Here is a 24,807-nt window from a genome sequence, read left to right on the forward strand (position 1 = left end):
CTTAGTCTCTTGAGTAGAATTGATGCTATTGTTCACTTCCATCTGCTAGAACTAGTTTTCAATTCCATCTCTGGGATACTTTCCTAGTCTACTCCTTCTTCAGTAGCTGCTTTTCACTACTCTGTTGGCTGAGTTCTCCTCTTCTTCCAAGTCTCTGGAGGTTGGAGGCCCTAATGTTGAGTCTCAAACCTCTTCTCCGTGAGCACTCACTCCCAGGATGTGCTCACTCAGCTCCCCTGGAACGTAAGGGGCATAGTCTTGTGTGTCATCATCACATCTTCACTGCCTGGAACAGTGCCTGGCACAGCATAGGCACACAAGTGTTGGGTAAAGGAATACATGCGTGAATACACTTTTCTGATTTCTTTAAATACTTCATAGTTAAGTTTTCAAAGGAAATGATAAGTAAATCAATATGGTGGCAGCATGGGCACATGAAAGGAAATCATAGGAGCTAAGACTGAAAATACTGGTTGACTCTAGACAATCTAAAAATAATCTAGCTGGCAATTATCATGATGTAGAGGGAGAAAGGTGACAGACTGTGCAGGTGGTATGCTAAATCCCTTCTCTTCTATAAGGGAACTCAATATACCCCATTGTTGCTATTGATAAATCAAAGATATAAATGTAGTTGTTTGTTATATAAAGCTACAATGTTAACTTCTAAAAGCGTTAAGAATGGAAACTGGACATTGGTTGCTACTGGGGAATGAAACTAGGAGAGACTTTACATTTCACTTTACACACCTTGCTGACATTTGAAATAAAATGAATGTGCCTTCATTACTTCTGTGATTAAATTTTAAAAGATCAAGTGAACCAGGCCATGCAGGACCTTGAATGCCGAGCAAACTATTCTTTAGCTATGGAAGCTCATGTTGCTTGGGAGGCCAGCTTCCTGCACAGGCTCACAGTGGGGAGCGAAAAGCTCTGGGACAGCCGTTCCTCACAGAGAGGGGGAACGGATGGCGCAGGATAGGTAGAGAGGCTGAGATAAGTGATTGGAGTCAGGGCACATGAGAAACATCTCGTGAGGCTTCTTATCTCAGTCATCTTCAGATCTCTCATTTGCCAGTACCCCTCGTGCAGGAAATCACAGGGGCTGTCCAGCATCTTGATAAGCCTCCCTCAGTCACCAAGTTTCTCTCCTGCTCCTGCAGGCACCTCTCCATCCAGGGAGTGAAAAAGCATCCTCCGCTGTTTGTCAATCCCAGGAAAGCTCTTTCTTTCCTACACACCACCTCCAGCAAAAAGAATGGTGTTAAGGTAAGACTTTGCTCACGAACGATCTTTGATCAAAGCAGATTTGTTTTCTTCTCCTTAGTCCACATGCTCACGAATTCATGTTGGGGAAGGACAGGCAGGGAGCACAGGCACCCATCAGCCAAAGTTGGGAGACATGAAGCTCCCTATGGAAGCTTTGGCTGCTGGTAGCTTGGACAATGGGAGAGCCAAACGGGATCGACCAGGCTCTTTCTGCTTCTGTTCCATCTCCCTATATGCTCCCTTTCTCTCCAAACATTCAAATCGGCAACTATAAAGAGAAATACTCTGCTAATTTTAACGTAGGGAGTGAGATGGCATGCTGGCATTGCGTTCCAAAGCTAAATTGTTGTTACTCACCCCAGGCTGCACAGGTTTGCTTGCTATTCAATGTTTTTTATTTTGTTTCATTTGTTTTGTTTCTTGTATCCCAATATCTGGCATTATCCCTGCAGAAATAATCTAACAGGGTAATTGAGGAGAGTTTAATGAAGGGACTGGTTACAAAGGTGTGGGCAGAGCTAAGGGGACTCTACAAAGGATGCTGAAGCCCCCAAGACAAGTCTTGATGGGGGCTGTTACCACTGCTGGGCCTGAAGGGTAAAAGGAAGGAGTAGTTACCAGACTCCAGGGAGGGCTCTGGCTGCAGCTGTAGTTGTCACTGTGACTGTAGGAAAGGGCCACCAGACAGGGGCTATGTCCTCAGGTAACAATGCCACTGCCAACTCACAGCCTAGCCTGCAGACAGCCAGGGAGTTAAAAAACCCAAATCACTCTCTTCCTGCCCTCCCAGCCTCCTGTCAGTATCTCCCTTTCACTGGAAGCAAACAGGAGCCTGAGGGAGAGGAAGTCCATCAACTAGACACAGAGACATCCCCTCCCAGGACACAGAGAAGGGAACAGAAGATGGAAATGAGACTTGATCGCAAATAGAGAAAACCTATCTCTTATAGCCTCCCCACACTCGCTTTCTCCTGGGACCCGGTCAGCTTCTCACTGCATCTCCTCAGCTGGTTTGCACCTCTATCTAGTGTCGCTTCTTTGTAATGATCTCTCACTATCATCAGAAATGACTGGAGAATGGAATGCTATCTTTTTCTAAGGTAGGGGCACACAGGTATTTAGAAGTATTTTCAGTTTGTGATTTGGGCTTCTCTAGAAAGAAATCCACTATAAGAGTGACTTAAACTGTGTCTGCCACACACAGCTGGGCACTGGGGACACACCAATACATGGAGAAATGCACTGCTTGTCCTTATAAAGCTCACACACTGGGCCATTTCTAGCTCAAGAGGCCTCCTGACCCACTCGCACCTGTCATAGCAAAAGGTCACATTCCCTTCATGACCCTAAATCATGATGTCCTTTCTCCCTGGTGGGTGCCTTCCTCTCAGTCACTAAGATGGCCCATATATCATGCCTGGGGTTTCTGACTTCCTGCCCCTAAAAGGTAATCTCAGTCCCAGGCAGAAGGAATGCTAAGCTCAGAGTCCCATTGTCACCCCCGCATAACCTGTCCTGATTCTTCTCCTGCCTCCTGCGGACATGACACGGCCTGGGAAGTTGAGTGGAGGTGACATTCCCGTGTCAGTAGAGGGTCCATGTTGTAGGAGAGGGAGCCCAGGCACTTGAGTCAGAGAGACCTGGGTTTGAATCCAGCTTCCAGGCCTCCAGGGCTGTGTGATTTCGGTAAGTATCTTAATCTCTGCAAGCCTCCAGCTCCCTCCCCTGTAACATGGGGGGTGGGAATTCCCACCTAGCAGGGTGGCCGTGAGAACCAGTGATCACGCAGCAGGTGCTCACGTCTCGTGTGTGTTCCCAGGGGCACCAGCAGAGGGTTTCTGAGCTTGGATGCAACCACCCCAGCCTGGGAGACCGAACTCACACCAATGAATCAAAGTGGCCAGGCCCTCCCTCCAACTTTCGACGCGACGAGCCTGACCCTGCTCCTGCTCCTGCTGGTCACTGCCCTGGGAGGACTGGCGGGAAACGCGGCTGTGCTCTGGCTCCTGGGCTTCCGCCTGCGCAGGAACGTCTCCGTCTACATCCTCAACCTGGCGGGAGCTGACTTCGTCCTCCTCTGCTGACACATTGGAGGTTCCCTGAACGAGCTCATCACCTGCGGCCGGTCCAGCCCCAGCTCCAGCTCCAGCTTTTTCACCGTGTTGCTGATCTTTGTTTACCTCGCGGGCCTGAGCTTTCTCAGCGCCATTAGCACCGAGCGCTGCCTGTCTGTCCTGTGCCCCATCTGGTACCGCTGCCACCGCCCCAAACACTTATCGGCTATCGTGTGTGCCCTGCTCTGGGCCCCGTCCCTGCTCCTGAGCATCCTGAATGGGAAGTACTGTGGCCTCCTGTTAACGGATTTTAACCTTGTTTGGTGCCGGGTGCTGGATTCCATCGCTGCCGGGTGGCTGATGTTCTCATTTGCGCTCCTCACTGGGTCCAGCCTGGCCCTGATGGTCAGGATCTTCTGCAGGTCCCAGCGGATTCAGGTGACCCGGCTGTATGTGACGCTGGTGCTCACAGTGCTGGTCTTCCTCCTCTGCGGCCTGCCCCTCGGCATCCACTGGTTCCTCTTAATCTGGATGCAGAAAGATTTGTTTGTGTTCCCCTATAATTACTGGCTGGTGGTTTGGGGCCTGTCCTGTGTCAACAGCTGTGCCAACCCCATCGTTTACTTCTTCGTTGGCTCCTTTAGGCAGAGGCAGCCAAAGAGGCGAGGACGGCAGACCCTCAAGGTGGTTCTCCAGAAGGCGCTGGAGGACACGTCAGAAGTGGATGAAAGTGAAGGTACCCTTCCTCAGGAAACCCGGGGGCTGTGGGCAAGCAGTCTGGTGTCCTGATTCAGAGTCTCTGCTTCGGTCAGACAAATGTGGCTTTGAGAACCAACTTTCTATCAGTTTGGGAGGGTTTCTTAACTTCTTTCAGCCTCTGGACCCCTGATCTTAAACGGTTAAAAAAAATAATAATTTGGGTAGTGAGGATTAAGTGAGACAGTGCCTGTTACATAAACATTGAGTGCAGTGTCCTAGGGACTGTCTTACCCAGGGGCCTTCACCCCAAACCCATGGGAGCTTTGCCAACTCTGGGGTCCAGGACTGTTTCCACTTTTGAAGAATCCTACCTTCAGCAGAAGTTGAAAGCAGGACAGGAAAGGTCTTAAATTTGCGGGGTCACCATGCTTGGTAGGGATTAAACATTGCATTTTTCACATGTTTCTGTGGTCATTTTCTTACAATCTGTTTTGATGCAATGAAAAGAATTAGACTTCAATCTAGCCCCAAAGAGTAGTCGTTGATTTTGGCAGGCCTCAGAAAGACTCCTTAGCTTAATGCATGTTCACTGAATAGATGACTTCATGAATGAATAAGTGATGAACTTTGAAGTCCAGCCTGCGCTAAATCTCCATTTACCAGATTTGAGTCACCATCTTTAAGTTTGTTGCTTTCACCATTTTCAACTTTTACAAACATGAAGTTAAGTTTTATAACCCGATAAATCAACCTCAAAGCGTGTTTAAGGTTTGAGGTGGGTGGTCCTCCTGCGGTTTCCTCCCACCTGCCCTCCAGAAGAATCCCACGTGCACCCCTTCTCATTCCTGCCCTTTTGCCTTTGCCCCAGTTCTCTCTCCCTGGGGCTCACGAATCCTTCATGCAGGTTTCCAGTGGGTCTTACTGCAGACTCCGTTCTCCAAGGACAGGATCTACGTCAGATTTCCCTTTTATTTCAAAGAGCTCACAACATTGATTTTAGTAATCCAATCACACAAAAATATTTTAGTTACCTGTTCTATAAAAATAATATATTAAGTTTAAATGTTGCATCTTTTAATCATTTTTTTATTTTTTAGTTGCAGTATAGTTAAGAGAGTGATTGCACAGATCATTAGTGTATACAGTTCAGTGAGTTTTGGCAATAAATATACACCCATGAGACTGACATATGCACACTACAATATATACAGGATAAATAACTAATAAGGACCTACTGTATAGCACATGGAACTTTGCTGTATACCTGAAACTAACACAACATTGTAAATCAACTATATTCCAATAAAAATTTAAAAAAATAAATAAATACACACCCATGTGACTAAAGCTCCAATCAAAACATAACACATTTTCATCACCTCTGAAAGGTCCCTTGTGTCCCTCTGAGTCATTCCTCCTGCCCCAGAGGCAACTACCACTTCTCCTTCTGTCACCAAAGACTAGTTTTGTCTGAACTTTGACTTCATATATTTAGACTCACACAATGCACTTTTTTGTTTCTGCCTTCTTTCACTCAGCATAATATTTGGGGGATTTACTTATGACATTGCATTGCATATACCAGTAGTTCATCCCCTTTATAAAGCTGAGTACTGTTTCATTCGATGGGTGTGTACAGTTCATTTTCATACTGATAGATATATATATGGTTTTCCACTTTTGGCTATTGTGAATAAAGCTGCTGTGAATAGCCTTACTCAAGTCTTTTTGGGACATATGTTTTCATTTCTCTTGGATAAATAACCGGAACTGAAATTTCTGGTCTCAGGGAGATGTACGCTTAGCTCTATGAGAGACTGTCAAACTCCCTTCTAAAGTGGTCGTGCTGTTTCCGGCTCCCGCCAGCGACGTATGAAAGTGCCAGTGCTCTGCATGTTCCCAAACAAACATGGTACTGCCAGTCTTTTGAGTTTCAGTCATTCTAACGAGTGTGAAGTGGTATCTCAGTATGTTTTAACTTGCACTTCCCAAGTGATTTATGAAACTGAGCATCTTTTCATGTGTGTATTGGCTACTTGTTTTTCTTTGAAGTGTCTGTTTACCTTTTGCCCATTTTCATTGTTTCCCTTTTTCATTACTTATTTGTAGGAGTTTTTATGTGCTGAATATGAGTTCTTTGTGAGTTATGTGTATTATAAATATTTATCCAGTTGGTGGCTTGCCTATTCATTTTTTAATAGATTTTATATTTAAAGCACTTTTAGATTTATAGAAAAATTTTGCAGCAAGTACAGGGGGTTCCCATATACTCGCTCTCCCCATTCCCACTCCACGACACAATTTCCCCTGTTACTAACATCTTCCATTAATGTGGCACATGTATTGAAACTGATGAACCAATACTGATACCTTATTATTTCATAGCTTACATCAGGGTTCAGTCTTTGTGTTGTAAAGTTCAAAGGGTTTGACAAATGCAGAATATCATGCACCTACCATTATAATATCATATGGAGTACTTTCTCCGCCCTCAAAATGAACTGAATACCTAGCATGTTAATCACAGTTATTTTAAATTCCCAGTCTGATAATTCCAAATATCTCAGCCATATTCTAAATTCTTATATGGAGAATCTTATGTGAGGAATCATGTCTTATATGGGTAATGAATTGATTCTGCTGTTAATACTGATAAATTAAAAATTAGAAATATAAGTTTACTATTCAAATCTATAGCCATTACTGATAGTAGAATTTAGAAAAAAACTGAAACAAGTTGTTTCTTCTGGAGAATAGGATTCAGGAAGACTTTTCCTTTTACCATTTATTTGAAACCCGAAAGAAACTGTAAACCTGTATGCGTTACTACTATGATGAAGAGAAAGGGTGGGGCAGGCCATGAGAACCTTGAATGACGAGTAAGGAGGGTGTGCTTTATTCTTGGCATTGCTGCCCAAGCACGCAGTTGTGCAGCAAAAGGCTCCACAACAACAATCACTTATAGGGATCAGCACTGAATGCGGTGGGGATGGGCAGAGGCTGAGAGATAGGAGGAGAGTTGGACCAAATATTGAGAAACGTCTCATGAGGGGTCATGACTCAGAGAACTCCACACTCTCGTTTGCCAGCGGGTCCCTGTACAGGAAATCACAGGGGCTGTGCAGCATCTTGATAAGTCTCACTCGGGCACCAGGCTTCACCCCTGCTCCTGCTGGCACCTCTCCAAGGCAGAGAAGTATCCTCTAGAGATTGTCAATCCCATGAGACTTTTCCCTTCAGCAGGGGTCAGCGTGTCACCTCCAGCAACAAGAATGGAGGGAAGGTATATTTATCAAGTGTTTATTTCCAAAGCTGATGGGCTTGTGCTCTTGGCGCCCATTCACATAACTCCACCTGGGGGTGGAGTCTTCAGGAAGCCACAAGGGCTGCAATACGAAAAGGCAGGAGACAGGAAACTCCCTCCGAGTGGTAACTTTGGGTGCTGTCAGCCTCGACCATGAAGGTCTGAACTGATGAACCAACACCGTTCCCCCTCATTAGACCTTATCCCCATTGTCCCTTGCTCCTCAATCATTTAAATGTGCTGTTGTGGCAAGAAATCTGCTGCTGTCCTTAATTCAGGGAGCAACACAGTGCACATGCATGCATCCCAAAACTAAAGTGACACGAATAACCCAGTCGTCTGTTTTACTTCCTTCTCAAATGTCCTTTTCCTTTCTGTATCTCTCAGGCTCCGAGCAGAAAATGGATGGCCGAATATGTGATGATTAAAGAGTTTAATTAAAGGACAATTTACTAATATGAGCAGGTTAGGGAAAGTTACATGGGATGATGACCTCCCCCCACTGAGGAAAGTAATAGAAGGGAGCCTTAACATCAGTAGGCTTGAAAGACAAGGGAAGGAGAAGTTACCAGAACTCAGGGAGGGCTCTGGGCTGTAGCTGTAGTTGTCACTGTGGCTATAGGAAAGGGCCACCAGACAGGGGCTACATCCCTATAAGCAGAGTCACGTCACCACCGCCAACTCACAGCCTGGCAGGAGAAAGCCAAGAAGCTAAAAAAAAATCCCCAAATGGCTCTCCTCCTGCCCTCCAATTACTGATAGTGGCTCTTTTTCAGTGAAAACAACCAGGAGCCAGAGGGACAGGGAGGCCATCATGAGACAGACATCTTCTCCGGGGACACAGAGAAAAGTACAGAAGACGGAAATGAGATTTGATGGGAAATAGAGAAAATCCACCTCGTCTTACAGTCTCGTCATAGTTATATTTCCTGGGACTTTCTCTTTCTCTCAGTGTGATTGGATAAATCTCTCATTGTATCTTCACAGTTTGTTTCTTTGACTGTTTGCTTGTTTGTAGCTCTTCTGTGTCACTTTGGAATAATCTCCCATTATCATCATAAACGCCTTGAGAATGGAATGCAGATGTTTTTAAAGAGGAAGGGGTACACAGAGATTTATAAGTATTTTCAGTTTGTGATTTGGGCTTCTCTGGAAAGAAACTCATCGTTAAGATTGACTTAAACAAGAGGGAAGTTACTAGGACCGGACTGGTGCCTCCAAGGCATTGGCTTTTAAATTGCTGCTCCCCATCCGTTTTAAAGTGAGGTCTTGCATGGCTCCTGGACACATCAGCATTCCACTCAGAGGAAAAGAGGAGGAGGAAATGCACAGCCTAGGAGTTGGTTACATTACTTCTGCTCACCTCCCACTGGTCAGTGCCTAATCACATGCTGCTACACAGCACTAGGGAGGCTGGGATAAGGATCCTTTTTCTGGTCTAAAACTCTCAGAATTATTATGTGAGAGAAGAAGAAATGGATATTTGGAGCAACGAGCAATTCCTACACCTCTGAATCTCTCACATTGCAAGCTCACATGAAGATTTTTCTTGGGGGTGCCTCTCACAATAAATGATGTGGTGGAGAACAATGGGAAAGCCACAGGCAGGGCTCAAGAAGCCTAGAGCTGGTATTGGACCTGCTATTCATGACGTCACCTCAGGGAAATCTTTTGACTCTCTAAGTTTTGGCGTCATCCCATGTTAAATGCAGGTATTATAATAGGCGGTCTCTAAGGGACATGTGCTAGATGCTGAAGATACAACAGTAAACAACAACCAAAAAACCCCAGGCAGGCCTAAGCATTATTGAGCTTTGATTTTTACAAGGGAGACAAAAGAAACCAAAAGACATACACTTAAAAATTAGAGCTGCATATGATAATCTCAGTAGATGCAGAAAAAGCTTTCGACAAAATTCAACATCCATTTATGATAAAAACTCTCCAGAAAATGGGCATAGAAGGAAATTACCTCAACATAATAAAAGCCATATATGAGAAACCAAAAGCCAACATCATTCTAAATGGTGAAAAACTGAAAGAATTCCCTCTAAGAACAGGAGCAAGACAAGGGTGCCCACTCTCACCATTATTATTCAACATAGTTTTGGAAGTCTTAGCCACAGCAATCAGAGAAGAAAATGAAATAAAAGGAATCCAAACTGGAAAAGAAGAAGTAAAATTGTCACTCTTTGCAGATGACATGATATTATACATAGAAAACCCTAAAGATTCTACCAGAAAACTGCTAGAACTAATTGATGAATTTAGTAAAGTAGCAGAATACAAAATTAATGCACAGAAATCTCTTGCAGTCCTATACACTAACAACGAAAAAGCAGAAAGAGAAATTAAGGAAATTCTCCCATTTACTATTGCAACAAAAAGAATAAAATACCTAGGAAGAAACCTGCCTAAGGAGGCAAAAACCTGTATGCAGAAAACTATAAGACACTGATGAAAGACATCAAAGACGATACAAACAGATGTTCTTGGATTGGAAGAATCAACATTGTGAAAATGACTATACTACCCAAAGCAATTTACAGATTCAATGCAATCTCTATCAAATTACCAATGGCATTTTTCACAGAACTAGAGCAAGAAATCTTACAATTTGTGTGGAAACACAAAAGACCCTGAATAGCCAAAGCAATCTTGAGAAGGAAAGATGGAGTTGGTGGAATTAGGCTTCCTGACTTCAAACTATACTACAAGGCCACAGTGATTAAGACAGTATGTTACTGGCACAAAAATAGAAAGGAAGATCAATGGAACAGAATAGAGAACTCAGAGGTAAACCCAACCACATATGGGCACCTTATCTTTGACAAAGGAGGCACGAATATACAATGGAAAAAAGACAGCCTCTTCAATAAGTGATGCTGGGAAAGTTGGACAGCAATGTGTAAAAGAATGAAATTAGAACACTTCCTAACACCATACACAAAAATAAACTCCAAATGGATTAAAGACCTACATGTAAGGCCAGACACTATAAAACTCCTAGAGGAAAACATACGCAGAACACTCTATGACATCCATCAAAGCAAGATCCTTTTTGACCCACCTCCTAGAATCATGGAAATAAAATCAAGAATAAACAAATGGGACCTAATGAAACTTAAAAGCCTTTGCACAGCGAAAGAAACCATAAACAAGACAAGAAGGCAACCCTCAGAATGGGAGAAAATACTTGCCAACGAAGCAATGGACAAAGGATTAACCTCCAAAATATATAAGCAGCTTATGCAGCTTAATACCAAAAAAGCAAATAACCCAATCCACAAATGGGAAGAAGACCTAAATAGACATTTCTCCAAAGAAGACATGCAGATGGCCAACAAACACATGAAAAGATGCTCAACATCACTCATCATTAGAGAAATGCAAGTCAAAGCCACAATGAGGTATCACCTCACACACATGGTCAAAATGGCCATCATCAAAACATCTAGAAACAATAAATGTTGGAGAGGGTGTGGAGAAAAGGGAACTCTCCTGCACTCTTGGTGGGACTGTAAACTGGTACAGCCACTATGGAAAACAATTTGGAGGTTCCTTAAAAAACTACAAATAGAACTACCATATGATCCAGTAATCCCACTACTGGGCATATACCCAGAGAAAACCATAATCCAAAAAGATACATGTACCATAATGTTCATTGCAGCACTATTTACAATAGCCAGGACACGGAAGCAACCTAAATGCCCATCAACAGATGAATGGATAAAGAAGATGTGGCACATATATACAATGGAATATTACTCAGCCATAAAACGGAATGAAATGGAACTATATGTAATGAGGTGGATAGACCTAGAGTCTGTCATACAGAGTGAAGTAAGCCAGAAAGAGAAAAACAAATACTGTATGCTAACATATATATGGAATCTAAAAAAAAAAAAAAGGTACTGATGAACCCAGTGACAGGGCAAGAATAAGGATGCAGATGCAGAGAATGGACTGGAGGACACAGGGTTGCAGGGGCGGGGGGCGAAGGGGAAGTTGGGATGAAGTGAGAGAGTAACATAGACATATTTACACTAACAACTGTAAAATAGATAGCTAGTGGGAAGTTGCTGTATAACAAAGGGAGATCAACTCAATGATGGGTGATGCCTTAGAGGGCCAGCACAGGGAGGGTGGGAGGGAGTCACGGGAGGGAGGGGATATGGGGACATATGTATAAATACAGCTGATTCACTTTGGTGTACCTCAAAAGCTAGTACAAGCGTGTAAAGCAATTACATTCCAATAAAAAGCTTAAAAATAAAACAAAACAAAAACTACAATGAGGTAACACCTCACACTGGTCAGAATGGCCAACATTTAAAAAAAAAAAAATTAGAGCTGCAACCTGTGTTCAGTGCCATGAATAAAAAGTGCATGGAGAGGGACTTCCCTGGTGGTTCAGTGTTTAGGATTCCACACTTTCATTGTGGAGTCGGGGGGCAGCGGAGGGGCATGGGTTTGATCCCTGGTTGGGGAACTAAGATCCCACATGCTGTTGGGCATGGCCAAAAAAAAGGTGCATGGTGAAGAGCGGCCAAGATGGCAAAGTAGAAAGAACCTGAGCTCACTTCCTCTCAGAAGCACCAATATCACAACTATCTGCAGAACAACCATCAATGAAAAAGACTGGAACCTACCAGAAAATAATCTTCTACAACTAAAGACATAAAGAAGGAACCACAATGAAATGAGTAAGGTGGGTAGACTCGTGATATAACCTAATCCCATACCCCTCAGGTGGGTGACCCACGAACTGGAGAATAATCATATTGCAGAGGTTCTCCCACAAGAGTGAGAGTTCTGAGCCCCACATCAGGCACCCCAGCCCAGGAGAGGAAGGCTTCCTGGTGTCTTTCAGCAGCAGGAAGACAAGCTGAGAGGGGCTTCATTGCAGGAGCCCCACAGGAAATAGATATTTCACTCTTAAAGGGTGCACACGAAATCTCACATGCACCTAGACATAGAGCAATAGCAGTAATTTGACAGAAGCCTGGGCCAGACCTACCTGCTGGTCTTGGAGAGTCTCCTCGAGAGACTATGTCCCCAGATCACCTGGAGACATAGACAGTGGTGTCAAACATATTTAGGAACATTCAACTGCATGAACACTGCTGCTGGCAGCTGACATCTTGGCTCATTAGTGCCAAGACTGGCCCCACCAAACAGCCTGCACACACCAGCGCTGTAACACCTCAGGCCAAACAACTAACTGGGCTGGGACATAGCCCCACCTATCAGTAGACAGGCTGCCTAAAGACTTCTGCAGCCCACAGCTGCCTCTAGAAATGCCCCTAAGCATGGCCCTGCCCTCCAGAGGGCCAAGACTCAGCTCCACCCACCAGTGGGCAGGCACCAGACACAAGAAAACTACAATCCAGCAGCCTGTGGACAGAGTCCACCAACAGTAGACCAGAGTTTACCTGGGGGCCAGCTGGGCCCTGACTCTGTTCACTAGCAGGCCAATGCAACATTTGAGACACCCTGGACCCCATATCCATCTACTGCAGGAATTGGCCCCTCACACCAATGATCTGAAACAAACTCTGGGATCCCTGGGCCCTGCAGCCATACTCCAGGAACCAGTTCTGCCTGCCAGTAGCCTGGCACTAATCCCAGGGCCTGGCTTCATCTGCCACTGGGTGGGCAACAGTAGCAGAATCTTCAGGACCCTGACTCCTCCCACCAGTGAGCCAGCATTAGCCCTGCGGCTCCCTAGGATTCTGCAACCAGATGTCTCATGACCAGGCCCCACTAAACAGCAAACAGCAGCATCCACACAAGCCAGGGCCTGGCAACCAACCAGACTAGGAGCCAACCAAGCCTATCAGATCACCCATATAGGCAGCCTGCCACAACAGAAGGACCCATGCAGCCCTCTTAGGGGAAACTCCTAGAGCATGTAGCTTGGGTGACAAAAGGCAAGCACACTGTGGGGACACATGGGATGCCTCCTACAGAGGGCCACTTCTCCAAGGTTGAGAAATGTAACTAACCTACCACATACATGAAAACACAAACAGCAACTAAGAATGAGGTGGCAGACAAATATGTTCCAGAGAAAGGAACAAGATAAAACCTCAGAAGCAGAACTAAGTGAAGTGGAGACAGGCAATCTACCCAAGACAGAGCTCAGAGCGATGACCATAAAGATGACCAAAGAACTGTGGAGGAGGAGAGATGCACAGAGTGAGAAGATAGAAATTTTTAACAGAGAGTTAGAAAATATAAAGAACAACCAAACAGAGATGAAGAATACATTAACTGGAATGAAAAACACACTAGAAGGAATCAAATAGTAGACTAAATGATACAGAAAGAAAGGATGAGTGAGCTGGAAGACAGAGTAGTGGAAATGACTGCTGCTAAACAGAAAAAAGCAAAAAGAGTGAAAAGAAATGAGGACAGTGTAAGAGACCTCCAGGACAACAAGTGCACTAATATTCACATTATAGGAGTCCCAGAAGGAGAAGAGAGAGAAAAAGGGCCTGAGAAACTACTTGAAGAGATAATACCTCACTAACCTGGAAAAAGAAACAGTTCCCCAAGTCAGGGAATCACAGAGTCTCATACAGGCTTAACCCAAAGAAGAACACAACAAGATTCATTGTAATCAAAATGACAAAAATTAAAAGTAAGGAGAGGATACTGAAAGCAGCAAGGGAAAAGCAAAAAACAACATACAAGGGGACTTTCATAAGGCTATTAGCTGATTTTTAAGCAGAGACTCTGCAGGCCAGAAGGGCGTGGCACCATATATTTAAAGTGATAAAAGGGAAAAACCTACAACCAATAATACTCTACCCAGCAAGATTCTCATTCAGATTTCATGGAGAAATCAAAAGGTCTACAGACAAGCAAAAGCTAAAAGAATTCAGCACCACCAAACCAGCTTTACAACAAATGTTAAAGGAGCTTCTCTCGGTGAAAAAGAAAAGGTCATAAATGGAAACAAGAAAATTACAAACTGAGAAAGTTCATCAGTATAAAAACATACAGTAAAAGTAGAAAATCATTTAAACACAAATTTAGTAGGGAGGTTAAAAGACAAAAGTAGTAAAATCATCTGTATCCACAATAAGCAGTTAAGGTATACATGAAAAAATTATATGTAAAATATAATACCAAAAGCAGTAATCATGAGGGGAGGAGAATACAAATGCAGGGTTTTTAAAGTGCCTTTGAAATTAAGAGATCAACAACTTAAAACAATCACTCACACACACACACACACACACACACACACACACACACAGAGACCACTATACAAAAACCTCATAGTAACCACAAACCAAAAATCTACAATAGATATACACAAAAAAAGGAAAAAGAGTCCAAATATAACACTAGGGATCATCATCAAATCACAAGAGAAGAGAACCAAAGATGGACATATGATCTAGACAGAAAATCAATAAGGAAAAATAGACCTTAAATGACACATTAGACCAAATGGTCTACAGAGAGCATTCCATCCAAAAGCAGCAAAATACACATTCTTTTCAAGTGCACATGGAACATTCTCCAGGATAGATGACACACTAGGCAACAAAACAGGGCTCAGTAAATTTAAGAAAACTGAAATGGTACTGGCACAAAAACAGAGACAAAGATCAATGGAACAGGATAGAAAGCCCAGAAAGAAACCTATCCAAAGGGCTCTGCAGAATATTTCTGAGGTGGATGGACACGGAGGAAACCCTGGAGATGTCCAGAAGCAGACTGGGGCAGTGTTGAAGAGCCTCTGCCCTGGTCAGTCAGAAGTGACTTTGAGAGGCAATGCTGTCCTGCCAGACTTGGCCATTATCCACTCTTCTCTCAGCCTCTTGCCTCTGAAATGCCCCAGTGACTCCCTGATGTCTTCAAATTGACTTTTTTTAAACCTGGCTTTTCTGTTTTTCTCAGAAAAGTATTTTTCTGAAAGTAGAATATGTGTCTCTCTGTACATTATAAATACATTTCTCATGTTATCTTCTTTGAATCTTTTCTTATTCAACACTTTTTACTGCTAGTTTCATTTCAATGGGAAAAATATTTGTGTAAAATCATAAAACTCTGTTTACAATTGTTTTCTACTTGATGATATAGAAAAAGAAGAATCCTTATTTTTCTCTGAAACTCTAGTCCCCTAAGATTCATGTTTGGGCCTGTGTTTGGAAGCATTCTGCAGATAAAAAACTTGATTCTAAATGAGTATCCAGAGCTCGTTGGGTTCTCTGATCTTTGGGAAAATAATGTCTTTAGAGTTAGACTCTGCCTGCATAAGAACAGTCCAGGAAATCAGGTTTAGGAAAGGTCCTCTGGAAACATTTGTTCCTGACATGGTGACCAGTTTGCCATGGGTTCTAGGAATGAAAAACATGGCCTTTACTTTTGAGAACTTATGAGTGGTTATTTAGCTTTTGCTCCAACCAATGTAGAGTCGAGAAATATGCCCACCAGTTCCAATTTGGCCACTGCAACTTCAGTGACGATTCCAAAATAGAAATTACCTTGGAAACCATTTATTATTAGCTTACAGATATTGGTTTTTGGAACACTCTGTAAGCCTCAAGATTTTGTACTGATTGTTCTGACTGTGACTTTTAGTCAATTTCAAGGCCAGTCCCCATGAGGAGGCAGATTGAAAACATCTGAACCTTCTATAATCATGTCAATTGTATTGATAAAAACTTAGGTTCAGTATAGAATTCTCAACTGTTCTCTGCCAGTGGTTACTCATTCCTCACAGCACTCAGGCAGATAGGGAGGGTCCGCGATGAGATGGTGTGACAACACCCCCAGAAAGGAGAGTTGACCTCTTGATACTCAGGAGACAATACAAGGAAGTCATGAAAATAATACCGTTTATAGTTTTCAGTTTTTCCAACCAAATATATTGATCATTCCCAGAACACAATTTAATACTCAGGACTCAGATCCAGATCCAATGGTCTTCCCAGACCAGCATTCAGCTGCATCCTGTATGCAACCCTTGATTTCCAAGTGCTTGGATGTAGGGCTTGGATGTAGCTGAGAGCTCCTCAGCTGGGGCACAGGGTGGTGGGAGAGACAGGAAGACAGTGCTGGTAGCCTACGCACCAGGCAAGGTGCCTTAATGCCATGCCACCAGCTTAGACTGGGGTTTTTATGAGAGTCAGCCCTGTGAGTTTATCAACTGTACAGCTTTGGCTAAGGATTTTGTACATCAAGAAGAGCCCGATGGAGGGAGAGGAAAAGATGGCTCACCTTTAAATTAAATTCAACATTTTAAGCCTTATAGAGAATTTCAATTCTAAACATTTTTATACCCTGACATGGATGATAGCTTAATAGCTGTGCAACCAGTTATCAAAAACTTTATTTTTAAATTCTACAAGTCATGTTGCATGCCTTTTGAAATGTATTTTGTGTGATATCTTGATATTTAGATAAACCCTCTGTTTTGACATCCTGTTATGCATATGAGGGAATAAGACACATCAATTTCAGAAGAACTGAAGAGTGACAGATTGAAATGTGCCGCAGGGTTGGGCCATAGTTGCATCTTTAGTTTTATTGGTTTTTAAAGAGAAATTGGCAAATGTAATAAAATTCCAATATATGCTTGATGGTTGAGGTGGGTCTGTGAAGGTTTATTATTTTCTGGCCTACGTGCCTGGTTTACAGTCATCTCCAGCACTAACCCATCCTCACCCTATGGACTTGAATATCCATGTAGATGGTCAATCCAACATTCTACCTTTCAGTTTTCTAAACACATCCTTCCTTTAACCTTCTCTCCAACTGCATTCTAAGCATTCAGTCCTGGATCCGGCCATCACCCACAATAGCATCACCTCCAGAATATGTTTCAAGTTTGCACTGCCTGCCCCTCACCTCTAACCTACACAATTGATTTTCCCTAGTATCCCAAATCCAATGGCCAGCAAATACCATCCTGACCTCTCTTCTCTGGACCCAACACATCTCACTGCCCATCATTTCCTCATGCCCTCACCTCCATTCTTGCCATGTTTCTATCCCATGACTTGTTGTTATAATCACTACTTTGCACACATCCTCCTGGCCCTTGTCACACTCCTTTCTGCCACACTTGTCAGACAAAACTTGATTCTGATTAAAACCATCTCTTACTCGCTCCATACCTGTTCCTAGAGACCCAAGTATGGCTGATATATGTGCTAACTTCTTTATATTTCAAAGGGATATCAATTTATCCAGTTTAGCACAGATCAATTTTAAAAAAGAAACAAAAGTTTATTGTTTAAAGCTATCATCATAACTAATGAAAGATTTAAGAACAAAAACTCTAACAAGGTGTTGCTCTTGGAGAATAGGACTCAGAAAGACTTTCATCTTTTATCTGATACACTTCTGTGCCATTTGGAAATAAACTGTAAACATGCACACGTTACAACTGATTTAAAAAAAGCTGGGACAGGCCATGGAGGGCCTTGAATGATAAGTAATGAGGTTGTGCTTTATTCTTAGTTATAAAGCCTACCAGTGCAGGCTTACCTTGTTTGGCATTGCTGCCCAGGCACATCATTGGCAGCAAAAGGATCCACCACAACAATTCTTTGCAGGGACCAGCACCAAATGCGGTGGGGATGGGCAGAGGCTGAGAGATAGAAGAGTTGAACCAAAAGTTGAGAAACATCTCATGAGGGGTCATGACTCAGAAAACTCCACACTCTCATTTGCCAGCAGGTCCCTGTACAGGAAATCACAGGGGCTGCACAGCATCTTGATAAGCCATGCTTGCTCACCAGGCTTCACCCCTGCTCCTGCTGGCACCTCTCCAAGACAGAGAAGCGTCCTCTAGTAACTGTCAACCCCAGGAAGCTCTTCCCTTCAGCACAGATCAGCTTGTCAACTCCAGCAAGAAGAATGGAGGAAAGGTACATTTATCAAGTATTTATTTCCAAAGGCACTGTTGGGTTTTTCCTCTTAGTGCCCACTCACATAACTCTAGCTGGGGTGGAGTATTCGAGGAACCATAGAGGCTCCAGCAGGAAAAGACAGGAAGAAAAGACATAACTTCCTTCCTGGAGACTTTTGAGTGCTGGTAGCCTCAGCTGTGGGAGATCTAAATTGGGAAAATAACACTGTTCCCCCTTACTAGGTCCTCTCCCTGCTCTCCGCTCCATCTCAACCATTCAAATTTGCTCTCATAGTGAGGAATCTGCTGCTTTCCTTAACTTAGGGAGCAGGATAGGGAACACCTATGCTTCTCACATCTGCTAATAACCCAGATTTCACTCATTTCCTTGCTTTTCAAAAGTTTTCCCCTTTGTGTATCTGGCAGTGTCCTAGCATAAAATAAGTGGCCCAAATAAATGGCATAATTCAGGAGAGTTTAATTAAAGAATTATTTATGAAGATGCCTGGGTTAAGGGAAGTTTAAAAGGCATGGTGAGACCTCCAAAGGCGATCAATTAAAAGGAGTTTTTGCTAACCCTAGGCTGAAAGGACAAGGGGAAGGATGAGTTATCAGAACTCAGAGAGGGCTGAAATTATAATTGTAATTGTAGCTGTGACTGTAGGAATGGGTCACCAAACAGGAACTATGTCCTTAAGTAGAGTAACACTGCCATTACCAACTCATAGCCCAGCAGCGAGAGAGCCAGGGAGTCGATTAAAACCCGCCTCTTATTCCTCACAGGCTGCTCTCCAGTGTCTTATCAGTGTTGTCCTTTGATTTCAACAAGGAGCCACAGGAAAAGGAGCTCATTGTTAAGGTATACAGCTGTATCCTGTTGGAGTGCAAATCAGGGTAGAGAAGGATGGAAAGTTGGCCTTGATGGCAAGTTTGTTTATTTGTTTGTTTAATTTATTTATTGGCTGCATTGGGTTTTCGTTGCTGCACGTGGGCTTTCTCTAGTTGCAGAGAGCGGGAGCTACTCTTTGTTGCGGTGCGCAGGCTTCTCATTGCAGTGGCTTCTCTTGTTGCAGAGCACAGGCTCTAGGCGCATGGGCTTCAGTAGTTGTGGCACATGGGCTCAACAGTTGTGGCTCACGGGCTTGGCTCTAGAGCGCAGGCTCAATAGTTATGGCACACGGGCTTAGTTGCTCCGTGGCATGTGGGATCTTCCGGGACCAGGGCTCGAACCCATGTTCCCTGCATTGGCAGGCAGATTCTTAACCACTGTGCCACCAGGGAAGCCCTCTATCACCTTCTTATATCCACCACACAGGTTATATTTCCTGGGACTTTCTCTATCTCAATGTACAATGCCTCATTGTATCTCCTCAGTGTCTTGTTTTTATCTCTTTGCACTTTCTTTAGTGTAATTTTACTGGAATGATCTCACTGTAAATATAGATACCTTAAAAATGAATGATTAAGAAAAGAGGAAACATGTTCTTCTAGGTATTTTTTAATTTATGAGTTAATCTTTTGATTTTGGCTGCTCTAACAGAAATTCATTAAAACAGTGAAAAGAGAAAAGTTTATTTGCCCTGGAATGGTCTAATAAATGGTGGCTTGGCAGTTTTAGACATTGGGCCCCTTCCAATTTGTTGCTCCTCCATCCCTAGAGAGGTTCTGTCATCTTAATAGTCCTTAATAGCCTCAATCCTTGTTACCGCATTGGCATTCCAGCTTGGCAAGAGAGGCAAAACGACATAAGTAAGTCCCTCCTTATCACTAACTATATTAAATTTAAATGAATTAACTCTCCAATCAAAAGAGAGAGATTGGCAGAATGGACTTTAAAAAAACATTATCCAACTTTACACTGTCTATAAGAAACTCATTTAAGACCCAAAGACACAAATAGGTTGAAAGTGAAAGGATGAAAAAAGACGTTCCAGGGAACATCCAATTTCCAGTTTTGCATGTAAGGAGCTTGGAAGTCACCACTCCATCCCAAAAACAAGCAAAAGCTGAATAAATTGAAAAAACAACCACCCTTTGGATCGGTAAGAGAAAGGAAGACACAGGGTAAACTGTCGCCCCCAAGACTGGAGAGACAGACGGGCAGATACAGGGAGTCATGAATTTCTGGAGCAGAGACTCATGAGTGGAAAGCACCACAAAGATCCAGTGCCAGGGTAGGAAAATCTGAACTGTAAACGACAAATTCCTGGAGGCTCAGCATGGACAAATCTGAGGGTTAAAAACACCAGGGGCATCCAGTCATAAACAAGCCCCTACACTTTTGTGAGTTTTACTTCCAGAAGCTTGACCAGGTCCTCACAGTAAATCTCCTTGTGCTTCTGGCAGCGAGAGAGGAAAGGAACTATTTTGAAATATACCAGAGAACTCTGTTCATCTATCTGGGCCTGGCCTCAAGAGAAACTATTTAACCAGAGCCTAAACTGCTAGGGTATTATCTGAGCCTAACTGAAAAAGGTAATACCCAACTCCAGCCCCTGTAGTCCACGGGTGAAAGGAAATACCCAGTTCCAGCCCACTCTATCCATCTTGCCCCAACCAAGGAAAGGAGGATGGACTGAGAAGCACTTGTGAAGTTCAGAGTCCAGAGGCTTGGGCTCGCTAAAAGACTGAGATCTAATTGTGGACTATCGACCACCTCTCCTCCTCCCACACCTCAAAACCACATTAATAAAGGCCTATTTACAGCAGTTCATTTTATACAGCACAACATGTCTGGCAATCAAAAAAGTAAATAAGTTACAATGCATACTAAAAGGAAAAAAACATAAATTGAAGAGACAAAGCAAGTGTCAGAAACAGTCATGGCAAGGATGTTGGAATTATCAGACTGGGAATTTAAAACAACAATGATTAATATGCTAAGGGCTCTAACGGATAAAGTAGACAGTATACAAGAACAGATGGGCAATGTAAGCAGAGAAGTGGAAATTCTAAGAAGGAACTAAAAAGAAATGCTAGCGATCAAAAACACTGTAACAGAAAGAAGAATGGTTTTGAGAAGTTGGACTGAATGTGGCTGAGGGGGAAAAAAATCTCTGATCTTGAGAATGTATCAATAGAAACCTCCAAAACTGAAAAGCAAAGAGAACTAAGACAAAACACAAACACAAACACACACACACACACACACACACACACACACACAGAATATCCAAAGACTTTGGGACAATCACAAAAGGTGTAACGAACACATAATGGGAACACCAGAAGGAGAAAAAAGAGAGAAAGGAACAGAAGAACTGTTTGAAACAATAATGACAGAATTTCCCCAAATTAATGTCAGATACTAAACCACAGATCCAGGACACTCAGAGAACACCAAGAAGGATAAATGCCCAAAAAAGTCCATGTAGGAATATTCTTTTCCAACTATAGAAAAATCAAAGGCAAAGAAAAAAATCCTGAAAGAAGCCAGAAGAATGAAGAACTTTACTGCAGAGGAACAAAGATAAGAAGCACATTTGACTTCTCCTCAAAAACCACTAACTTAGAATTCTGTATCCTGTGAAATTATCTTTCAAAAGTGAAGGAGAAATAGACTTTCCCTGGCTTAAAAGATATGTTAAAAGAAGTTATATGGAGAGAAGAAAAATAGAGCTCAGAAACTTGGATCTTCATAAAGAAAAGGAGAGCACTTAAGAGGAATAAGTGAAGGCAAAATAAAATCTTTTATTTTTCCTGTTCTGAATTGCTCTAACACATAACAGTTTGTTCAAAATGATAATACAACGTGTTCAATTATGCCTGCTTAAGTGTACCTCATCATACATACATGTTTATGTATGTTTATAAATAAGGGAAATGAATCACAATAATGATACAAGGGACAGAAGGGAGGAATTGGAATTATTTTGTTATTATAAGCTATTCAAATTATCTTTGAAGCGGTATAGTGTTTTTTGAAAGTGGACTTGGATTAGTTGGTAATGTATATTGCAAACTCTATAGCAACGACTAAAAAAGTTTTTTAAAAAAGGAAAGGAAAAAGTATAACTGCTATGCCAAGAAAGGAGAGAAAATGCTAAGAAAGGCATGCTAAGTGACATGTTAAGAAAGTAGAATCACATAAAATGCTCAGTTAAAACCACAAAAGGCAAAAATAGGAACAAAGAATAAGAGCAACAAATAGAAAACAGTAATAAATATGGTAGATATTAATCCAACTATGTCAATAATCACTTTGAATGTCAGCCGTCCAAATGCACAATTAAAAGACAGAGATTGTCAGATTGAATCAAAAAAACAAGACCCAACTATATATTGTCCATAAGAAATCCACTTTAAATATGCAGGTTAAAAGTAAACAAATGAAAATTAAAGCAGGAGTAGCTATATTAATTTCAGATCAAGCAGACTTCAAAGCAAGGAAAGTTTTAGGCATAAAGAAGGCCATTACATAATTATAAAGGGGTGAATTTTCCAAGAAGATATAAAAATTCTTAATATCTATATGCCTAAAAGCAGTATTGGGACTTCCTAGGTGGCACAGTGGGTAAGAATCCGCCTGCCATTGCAGGGGACATGGGTTTGATCCCTGCTCCAGGAAGATTCCACATGCCACGGAGCAACTAAGCCCGTGCACCACAACTATTGAGCCTGTGTGCCACAACTATTGAAGCCCACACACCTAGAGCCCATGGCTCCACAACAAGAGAAGCCACGCAATGAGGAGCCCATGCACCACAATGAAGAGTAGCCCCCGTTCGCTGCAACTAGAGAAAGCCCGTGTGCAGCACTGAAGACCCAATACAGCCAATAAATAAATAAATAAATTTATAAAAATAAAATAAAAACAGTATCAAACTACATGAGGCAAAAACTGATAGAACTTCAAGGATACACAAAGGAACCCATTATTATAGTTGGATACTTTCACACCCCTCTATCAGAAATGGAAAGTTTCAGTGGGCAGAAAATCATTAAGGACATAGCTGAACTCAAGAACATCATAAATCAACTTGCTATCATGGACATCTATAGGCTACTTCATCCAACAACAGCAGAATACTCATTCTTTTCATGCTCACATGGAACATTCATCAAGATAGGCCACATCTTAACAGATTTAAAAGAATAGAAATCTTTCAGTGTTTGCTCTCAGATCACAATGGAATTAAGCTAGAAATCAATAACAGAAAGATAGCTGGAAAATCCCCAAATACATAGAGATTAAACAACATACTTCTAAATAACACATGGGCCAAAGAAGAAAACTCAAGATAAATTTTTAAATATTTCCAACTAAATTAAAATGAAAACACAACTTATCAAAATTGGTGGCATTCAGTGAAAGCAGTGCTTAAAGGGAAACTGAAAATGCTGAATGTATATATTAGAAAAAAAGAAGAGCAAATCAAATATAAAGTAAGCAGAAGAAAAGGTGTAATAAAAATCAAAGCAGATATCAATGAAATTGAAAACAGAGAATCAATAGAAAAAAATCAATGAAGCCAAAAGCTGTTTCTCAGACTCACAGACATAGAGAACAAACTTGTGGTTTCCCAGGGGGTGGGGGGAGAAGGATTGGAATTTGGGATTAGCAGATACAAACTATTATATATAGAATGGATAAACAACAAGGTACTGTATAGCACAGGGAACTATATTCAATATTCTGTGATAAACCATAATGAAAAAGAATATGAAAAAATGTATATATATGTATAACTGAATCACTCTGCTGTACAGCAGAAATTAACACAACATTGTAAATCAACTATTCTTGAATAAAATAATTTTTAAAGCTGTTTCTTTGAAAAGATCCATAAAGTGAATAAGTCTCTAGCCAAACTAACTAGAAAATAAAAAGAGAAGATACAAATTACTAATATCAGGAGGGGACATCACTACAGATCCCATGGACATTAAAAGGACAATAGGGAACCCTCCTACACTGGTAGTGGGAATGTAAATTGGTATAGCCACTATGGAGAACAGTATAGAGGTTCATTAAAAAACTAAAAATAGAGTTACCATATGATCCAGCAATCCCACTCCTGGGCATATCTGGAGAAAATCATGATTCAAAAAGATACAGGTAACCCAATGTTCATTGCAGTGCTATTTACAATAACCAGGACATGGAAGCAACCTAAATGTCCATCGACAGAGGAATGGATAAGAAGAAGTGGTATGTATACACAATGGAATATTACTCAGCCATAAAAAAAGAATGGAATAAAGCCATTTGCAGCAACACGGATGGACCAAGAGATTGTCAAACTGAGAGAAGTAAGTCATACAGAGAAAGGCAAATATCATATGATATCGCTTATATGTGAAATCTAAAAAAAATGGTACAAATGAACCTATTTACAAAACAGAAATAGAGTCACAGATGTAGAAAACAAACTTATGGTTACCAAGGGAGAATGGGGGGAGGGATAAATTGGGAGACTGAGATTGACATATACACATTACTATATATAAAATAGGTAACTAATAAGGACCTACTGTATAGCAAAGGGAATTCTACTCAGTACTCTGTAATGACTTATATGGGAATAGAATCTAAAAAAGAGTGGATGTACGTGTATGTATAATTGATGCACTTTGCTGTACAGCAGAAACTAACACAACAT

The 24,807-nt window shown here is 42.0% G+C and overlaps 1 protein-coding gene across 1 annotated transcript; it reads left to right on the forward strand.

Moving 5' to 3' along the window:
• The first annotated feature begins 968 nt into the window (after positions 1 to 968).
• On the forward strand, positions 969 to 4,112 carry LOC130860745 (mas-related G-protein coupled receptor member X2-like). The gene is given in 2 exon segments (XM_057749334.1): positions 969 to 982; positions 3,089 to 4,112. Coding segments are annotated over 2 exon segments (1,038 nt in total).
• Positions 4,113 to 24,807: the final 20,695 nt, after the last annotated feature.

This window comes from Hippopotamus amphibius, chromosome 9, assembly GCF_030028045.1.
Source record: "Hippopotamus amphibius kiboko isolate mHipAmp2 chromosome 9, mHipAmp2.hap2, whole genome shotgun sequence".
In the NCBI taxonomy this organism is placed as follows: Eukaryota; Metazoa; Chordata; class Mammalia; order Artiodactyla; family Hippopotamidae; genus Hippopotamus; species Hippopotamus amphibius.